This window comes from Limulus polyphemus, unplaced genomic scaffold (assembly GCF_000517525.1).
Source record: "Limulus polyphemus unplaced genomic scaffold, Limulus_polyphemus-2.1.2 Scaffold185, whole genome shotgun sequence".
Lineage (NCBI taxonomy): Eukaryota > Metazoa > Arthropoda > Merostomata > Xiphosura > Limulidae > Limulus > Limulus polyphemus.
In genome coordinates, this window is record NW_013665795.1 from 214663 (window position 1) to 223828 (window position 9166).

Genomic DNA, 9166 nt, shown 5'->3' on the forward strand with positions numbered 1-9166 from the left:
CCAAAACAAACAAACAAACAAACTTTTTTGTAATTTTTATTAAAAGGTAAACGAACTAGTTCAGCTCTTACTCAGTAGGCGATTGTAATGTTTACCTTCTATCAGAAATCCCTTCAATCACACTTACATTAAATAACGAAAAATTTTTTAATAATTACACAGAGTATTCTTGCCTGTTAATTTTTGTTTTCCGTTGACATGTTTGAGATCTTTAACTTGATAATTATCTAAATTTGTGGGATCCTCTTCAAAGTTATTATTCGCATTTATATTTAAATAAACATTATACAACAATGTGCTTTTTACCCAATTTCGCCCCTCCCCTCTCAGTAGCTCAACGGCAAGTCTGAGTGCTCACACCGCTAAAAACTGGGTTTAGATACTCGTGATGAGCACAGCACAGATAACTCATTGTATAAATTATTTTTGCTTAACAACAAAGAAAATAAACAAACAAAAGAAGATATACATCTAAGGTTTTCCCTTTGCACATGATCTCAAACTTAGTATAATCTCATAAGATATGTTTCTCTTCATATTTTAATCAGTATTATTTTGTGTGGATGACCTATCGTATTCGCGGGTTTTATTTTGGAAATAACCACCTTTTACACCGACTGATATAATCTTTAGCGTAAATCGATATTATTTAGGGAAACAACTTTATTTCTTGCTTTATTTTTATTAACATTACAAGGTTGGTTGATCTAATTAATTGGTATAATCTTTAAGAGTTGAATCCATAAACTTGGAATCAGTATATATATTTCTCGCATAATTTATAATACTAATAGAACTCTCAACGCTCGTATTAACTTGTATTATCTATGGAACTTTTCTATGTTTTTAATTGATTTACTTTTTGTAGTTTATTCCCTTAATTTATTTATTTATTATTAGAAGATCTATTCCTACCTCTTGATCACATTTGTAAACGTATTCTGTCGTATAATGTAATATTATCTTTAGTACTATAGTGTCATGCATTCAGAGACTCAATCGAAGATTGACATCACACATATACAAAAACATATATATCAAACTACACAACATTTTGGGCAAATACCTTCGTCATCTGCTATGATTAACATAACACTGTTCGAATGTGGTAGTTGTATGTAACATTCCAAATAACTCCACAATAGAAAAAAGAAATATTTTTAGTCGAAAATCATGAATATAATAATATATATTATAAATACAAAATAACATAAGAAACAAAGATAGGACAAAGTCATAATTTAGAGAACGAGCAGATCAGCATTTCTCGATACTAGAAGCCGACTCATTGCCTCCTGCAACTGCCGCGAACCACTAAAATGCAAGTACAACAAAAACCATTAAGATTTACATATGGATGTTCTGTCAGTTTTTATTTGTTTGTTTGTCTTCGTGAAATCCCCCGTACTTGCAAGGTGCTTGTGACGGACCAGTGGTTGAGAAACACTGCTTTAGATGACAGCACTATCTAATATTTACGATAACAACAAATCAGCTAGAATATGGTACTCGAAGGGTGTTACAATAAATCATTTGTTATTTTGTTTTTTATACAGGTTTGTGTGAGCAGATAGAGATTTTTTTTTTCGTGACGTTACTGTGACTTTGACCTTTGACCTAGACCCTCCAAAAACTAACCACTTCTAAGTTGGATCATAGTCCAAATGTACACCAACTTCCGTCCAAATCTATTCAGCCGTTTTTGAGAAACCTTGCTGACAAACGAACACACACGAATGAAAACATAACCTCCGTCAACCTTCGGTGGCGGAAATAAAAAGCATGTCTCTTATCAACTTTCACTATCCTTACAATTTTCATCTCGTGCAAAATATTCTAGTGGTGACGATTTTTTTTATAAATTGAATGGTCATGACAGTTTCGGGAATAATATTCTAAGAACATTATGGCAGTAACGATGAAATATATTTCAATGTAGTTGAATATACATCCTTTAAGTTTCTTTCACGTGCGTGCGATTACATCATGGATGTGTAAAAGTCAGATATAATGTGAAGGTCTAGATCGTATCTTAGAATCATAAGGCAAGATTAAAATTAACATGAGGGTCTATTCTAGTGCACATAGTACTTAAGGTATATCCAAACTAACTATAGGCTATAATTAATATTAGAAGAACGATTAAAGAAAAACTTGTGAAATCCGGACAAATCCGGATATATATATATATATACATACAGCCTTTGGTAGACTTTTTACTTATTTTCAGAAAAAAGGAGGTAATATATTAATTACCACGTAAATACTGAAAAAAGGAGGTAATATATTAATTATCACGTAAATACTGAAATGCAAATTTTCTTTCATCATCGAAAAATTGATAATGATATATGACGAACACGACACATTTGTATACAATTTATTGTTTTTTAAAACTTTTAATTTTTCCTAGCTAAAAACTAAATACGTACTATTGAAAAACATTAGGTTTATGAATACAAAAAGTCCACTAAACTTTAATTGAGAGACCTGTTTAAAACACGGTAAAGTTTTATTAACAAATAATAATTGTAATCTTGTTTTGTACATTTAAAGTGTTTTTATGGAAATCAGAACAAAGTTAGGCCTCTTCTGTTGTATTCTATAAGAAACCTAAAGTTGAATATTTATTACACTCGCTTGGTGTTCAAAGGAAGAATAAATTGATAAATAATGCCAACTGATTATTTCAGTGATCGACAGCTATTATAGAAAATGATACTTTAAACCTTAATAAGATACTTCTTTGTGTTCGATGAACTTATAGAACTGGTCTGAATGAAAATAAAACTTCTAACAAGAATGTATTTTCAATAACGACATTTATTCCTTCCTAAAAATATCAATTAAATGTGTTTCATGCTGCAACAGGAGGAATAATTTCTATATTTTTTCGATCTCTGAAAAATGCAGGAATCTATGCATTAAAAGGAAGGTTATACGGTTTAGATTTTTTAAAACTGCAAAGCACACATGTGCTTTGAGAATGAAATAATAAAAGAAGTCAGTTTTAGCTTACGTGCAGAGTTGGATTTATTTAAGGAAATGTTACAACTTTCCATATTTTTAACCTTTTCGTGTTTATATACATACGTGGTCAATCCAAAATCAAATGCTTAGTTCCTCTTAATTGTAGTGAAAAACATAACACTAAATTTAAAAAAGCGTTTGGTTTCGTGATGAAAAAACCTATTGTGAAGAAGGAAATGTGTCTGACTTTGTTCATGCAGGGGATGAGTAGGAAATAAGACAAGATAAAGGCACCAAAAAAAGAGCTTATCATTCAGATGCATTAGAAATATAATTAAATAAGTTATATTTAAAGCCTACTTCTTTCAACTGTTAGAAATAGAATTAAATAAGTTATATTTAAAGCCTACTGCTTTTAACTGTTAGAAATAGAATTAAATAAGTTATATGTAAAGCCTACTTCTTTTAACTATTAGAAATAGAATTAAATAAGTTATATTTAAAGCCTACTGCTTTTAACTATTCACAACCTAAAGAAAAATAATAAAAACAGTTAGATCATCTTATTTAAGACGTATATGTTTGATGTAGTTATGTGTCGTGGGGAGAAAAAAGGTGTAAATACGTTGTTAAAGACTTCTGTACTAAACACTGCAGATGCATATACAACTACATCAATAGAAATCATTATTCAGATACAACCACCGCTCATGCAAGACATACACGTATATTATACACACACTATTCAAATATATGTATGTGTCTACGTTACACGTATGTATATATATGAACAGAAAATGAAAATGGAATAAACAAATAAAAGCTTATAGTAGCTATATTTACGTTTCTAGTTGGATTGTCAATAGTTACCTGGGATTTAAAAATAAGTGATGTGGATTTTCAATAATATTCTTTATTTCAAAATATAAAAAATAACACTAACCATGTAATAGTGAGTGTAAAAACATCTGATATATCAAGAATTTAGAAACGTTCGAATCATCTGTTCATCTCAAACGAAGTCTAAGTTTCTATAAATAAGAACATGCTGTTCATCAAGTTGATATGAAGTTAAATAAATATAATATAATATATAATAAATATTAGTATAACTGAGCTGAGGATATATTATTGTTCTACTTATCAGCAAGTATATACAGAGTGAAATCTGCCGTATAAAACTGAGAAGACCACAACACTTATGAAATAATAGTTTGCTTGTTTGTAATTAAGCACAAAGCTACACAATGGGCTATCTGTGCTCTACCCGCCACGGGTATCGAAACCCGGATTCTACCGTTGGAAGTCCACAGACATACCGCTGTGCCACTGGGGGGGGTGCGAAATAATAGTAAATAACAATATATCTATTTTGCAGTTAGAGAACTCTGGTGATCCTCTAGACTTTGACAATGCCCACAATCTATCCTATTGGGAATGTGTCTACTTTCTTATTGTCACGATGTCCACTGTGGGCTACGGTGATATCTTCTGTAAAACGACACTAGGAAGGGCGTTCATCGTGTTCTTCATCTTAGTAGGTTTGGTAAGTAAACAAATGACATTTGCTGCAAATTATTCAAAAAAAGAAAGTTTAATTTACCAAATTAGATTTTACTGTATGGTATATAGAACTTAATACTGTAATACTTCTTCAAGCATTGTTTATTGTTTGCTATTTATCCCTTAGAAATTATAATTGTTACATAATGTATTCGATATAACTTTGAACTAAAAAGTTAATCTAAAATATTTACATATTATATATATATATATATATATATATATTTATAATGCAGGGAAGTTTTTTGCTTAGGTATAAATAAAAAAGCTTTTTCAATTTCCGGTTCTATCACAAATTTCTCGTTTAATAGTTAATGTTGTTGTTTTGTAGTTAAAATGTGAATTTATTTTTGGAACATAAAATTTGTTATCTTCATTTTGTTACATGTCTTTTCTCGGCCTTAATGAATTAGTTTTACGCTTTAGTCTGATAGGAAATGATTGGGCTCAATAGTTTTTTTTTTTAATATGTTTGATTATTGCCATAATCACAGGTTTTAAGTATTTTTTTATGAAGCCAATAATTTTTTACGGCTTACAAGCACTTCTCAACCATTTTATGAATTTTTTTGGTCATTTATTGCTCGAGAATCCCTACTTTTCAACAAACTTGGCTTAAAATTCGTATGCAACACTTCAGTTACTTTATTTTACTCTTGCACAGAGTTAATATTTTTGCACACATATATTCTATCATTAATTTAATTACCATACTCCTAACCAGAATTAGTTTTAGTTTATTATCAGCATGAAATTTCCTTGATAATCTTCTTCTAATTATATGAAATTTTCTTTATATTTCGAACTCCTACCTTTTTATAAGTTTTACATATTTTTTTCTAAATCTTTCTTAAGCTTTTTTTTGTGGGCTTTCTAGTCAACTTAATACTAGTCCCTGAATGTACTAGTTAATTCAGCTTGTGAAACATAGGGTTCCGTGAATGATGCTTGAAATTATTTTCATTATTTGTTATCTTTTTTTTTCTTATTCTCATAGGCCGTCTTTGCCAGTTGCATTCCAAAAATTCTAGAATTAGTTGGGACTAGACACAAATATGGTGGTGAATACAGACGAGAGCATGGGAAAAGGTAGACACCGCCCAACCTTTCCGTCTTAGTTTGGCATGCTCTTGTTTTGTGGCGCTAGAGGGTGTACCAGTAAAGTCAAAAACTGGTACATTTACTGTATTTTCTATATATCTGAGTGCAGACTAGCCAGTTATTAGCAACCGTGTGTGGTGGAAGTTTGCTTTATTTGGACCTACTGGTTCACTTTGCTCAAGAATTATTATTGTGTAAATGTAATGTTAAGATTTCAAATTTTCTCCAGTATGAGCATATTGAACATTATGTTTTTGTTTCGTTAGCTTTAACTGGTTAGTCTACACGATTTACTACTTAGCTGCCTGTGTGATGTTACATGCCATTAACTGAGTAATACGTCTGCCAAATGTTTCTATCATACTTCTGATTTTTTCATATTTATTTGCTTTTTACTTGCAAATTCAAATATGATAGGGATACTTTTGGGTAGCTGTTAACTGTTAGTATATTTCTGGGATCAGAGCTAGTGGAGTGTGAAAATGTTCAAATCTGTTTTGCCATTATATGGGTTGCTAATGATCTCTTTGAGCTAAAACGTTATTTCTCTTCCACTTTTCTTCGCTTCTTTGCTTATGTGTGGTTTATCTCTGTCTGCACAACCTGACATCTGTTTTGTGCACGTCATGTGATCGCCATTCGCTCAAATGTAGGCAGTATTTGCTAGCTGTATTCCGGAAATCATCGACCTGATTGGCTCTCGACCAAAGTATGGTGGAACATTTAAATCCGAAAGAGGAAGAAGGTAATGTTATTATAATTTTGTCTTACTCCTGCTCCTGCTGGATTTGCCTATCAACCTCTTTAGCATGTTCACTTTTTAGATAAATGATCTAACCCTAATATACAACGTGCTGTTGAGGTTCGCCAAAAATTCACGAAAATCAACGAATCCTAATTTTGTGTCTTTGGCACGTTTATAGGAAGAGCTAATTCTTATAATCATCGAATATATATATTAAACTTTTAAATGATGAGAAATTTAAAATAATCGACAATCTTTATTCAGAACTTTAAAACTGAAATTAAATTAAGATAATTGAAAAATACTAATATTTTTAAATGCAAAAAATAAACTTATTATTTTCATAAACATTTTAGATCTTGTATCGAAAACTTTCAATGATTTCCATAGTTTTGTTTTTTCTCTAATAAAGCAAACTATTTCATTTTATCAATCGTATTTCTACACCTAAAATTTCCTTTTCCAAGTGAAACACCAAAACATTCAAACAAACCTCTTACAGCAGCGTTTTCCAAACTTTAAATAACGGCGCAAAGTTACCGTTGCGCCCCGCTTCACATTAAAATACTTTTCGCAAGTGATAACAACAAAATCGACATTTTCTTTACCTGTTTTTAAATTTTTAATGAAAAAAATACTTCTAAGGAGTGAGTAAATACGAGAGCAAAAACAAAATGCTTTGAGATCAAAGTGATGGTTTTGTTAGGTTATCGTGGTCTTCTATTCTTCTGTTTCGGTCCCTCGGTGGGACAGCAGTAAGTTTACGGTCTTACTACGCTAACATCCGGGGGTTCGATTCCCCATGACGGACACAGCAGATAGCCTAATTTTACCCGGCATGGCCAGGTGGTTAGGGCGCTTGACTCGCAATCTGAGCGTCGCGGGTTCGAAAACTCGTCCCACCAAACATGCTCACCCTTTCAGCCGTGGGGGCGTGATAAAGTTACAGTCAATCCCATTATTCGTTGGTAAAAGAGCAGTCCAAGATTTGGCGGTGGGTAGGGATGACTAGCTGCCTTCCCCCTAGTCTTTCACTGCTAAATTAGGGACGGATAGCGCAGTTAGCTCTCGAGTATATTTGAGTATATTTCTTCCGTCGTTATTTTTGGGCTCTCTCGCCTAAAGCCCCCACCACCAGTCACCAGTACGCGAACCACAGTATGGAAAACTTCTAATGCTCTAGAATATTTTATATTATTATAAAAATTATACAGATACTTTTTTCTCAGAACTACTTAAACCCAACACCAATAAACGTGCTTTGACTGGAATTCATGGAAAACAGTCTACAACCCGATTGGCCAAGGTAAATTCAATTGTTTCACCTGTATCGAGAAAACAAAAAAGCTCAAGGCTTTACAAAGTTATACTGATAATTTATATTGGTCATATTTCGTAAGCACATTAAGTACTCGCGTGACACAAACGCATATAGTTCGTATAATGTAAGAAGTCAATTGAGTGAAGGCCATGTTTTACATCTAATATTTCCCAGCCATTTTGTCTTCTTAATCATTTATTTTTTCGTAACTTAAAGGCACATCGTCGTATGTGGTCACATTACCTATGAATCGGTTTCCCACTTTCTCAAAGATTTTCTTCACGAAGATCGTGAAGATGTGGATGTGGAAGTTGTCTTTTTACACAGGTATTTAATTTTTTTAATGTTCAGCTGCATAATTAATTGAATCGTAGAAATTGTATTGATTTTTTTTTATTAGTTTTCAACATTGTTTATACGAATGTCATCTGTATTTTAATTATTCTATAATACTAAAGCTACCATTACTTATGTGTTAGTATTTCATTACGTCTGCTTAATACATGCTGCTTTGGAATATTATCTGAAATATTTAATTTTCTGTGATAATTATAGATTTTATACTTTGATCTTTGACTTTGAGATAGAATACACGGAATAAATCTGCAAGAAAAAAAAAGTGTTATTTTAATTTTCTCTAATTTGCGTTGGTTAGAGATAAACGAAAGTGTACTTTACTCTTTATTTTTCTACTTTAATAACTTAAGAAAACCACCAGATTTGGAGCTCGAAGGTCTGATAAAAAGGCACTTCACCACAGTGGAGTTCTTTCAAGGCACGGTTATGAATCCTATCGATTTACAACGAGTAAAAGTAAGTAAACAAGAATATTTATTGGTTTTTGAAATGTTACTTAAACACAAATAAATCTACCAATTCTAAACTTGTAATATTAAAGCTTGTTATAATAAATATTTATGTATTGTTGTTCTTGAAATGCTCGTTTGCTTGCTATATTCTCACAGAAAATATGTGCGCGTAAGATAAAGATAGTTGTAAATAGTATAACCAAGGCAAGAAGTTATGGATTAACTATACGTCACAACATGCTCTGTTTGATTTATATTAGATCCGTATATAAGGCGAGTAAAAGCAATACTTCTAAAGTTTTTTGTTTAAAGCAATTTGTCTGTTTAAAACAATGAATTTGCCCACCATATTACTCACGCATATTGGATAAAAACATTGTGATCATGTATGGTTTACACTAAGTACATTATGAATAAGTAAAGTTCGTTTTATCCTATGTAACAGAAACCTTAGCAAATAAAGAACTAATTTTTGCAGCAAATGTTTAATTTTTATTAGTTAAAGCTTTTACCTTTTGCAAGGATAAGGAACAGCAGCGTTTCTAGCTCCAGTAATGAATTGCCTTAATTATTCATGCGCTATTCATTTTTAAGTTGCATTTTCGTCTATGTATGTATGTGTGTGTGTATATATATATATATATATATATATATATA

At 31.4% G+C, this 9166-nt stretch overlaps 1 protein-coding gene across 2 annotated transcripts in view; it reads left to right on the plus strand.

Moving 5' to 3' along the window:
* The window catches only part of LOC106478146 (calcium-activated potassium channel slowpoke-like), a 96160-nt gene that overhangs the window by 32721 nt on the left and 54273 nt on the right, over nucleotides 1-9166 (plus strand). For both annotated transcript variants that reach the window (XM_022381680.1, XM_022381681.1), the window contains exons 7-10: nucleotides 4349-4516; nucleotides 6288-6379; nucleotides 7917-8027; nucleotides 8408-8513. In XM_022381680.1, coding sequence (XP_022237388.1) covers nucleotides 4349-4516; nucleotides 6288-6379; nucleotides 7917-8027; nucleotides 8408-8513 — 477 coding nt within the window. The remainder of the gene's footprint in view (nucleotides 1-4348; nucleotides 4517-6287; nucleotides 6380-7916; nucleotides 8028-8407; nucleotides 8514-9166) is intronic.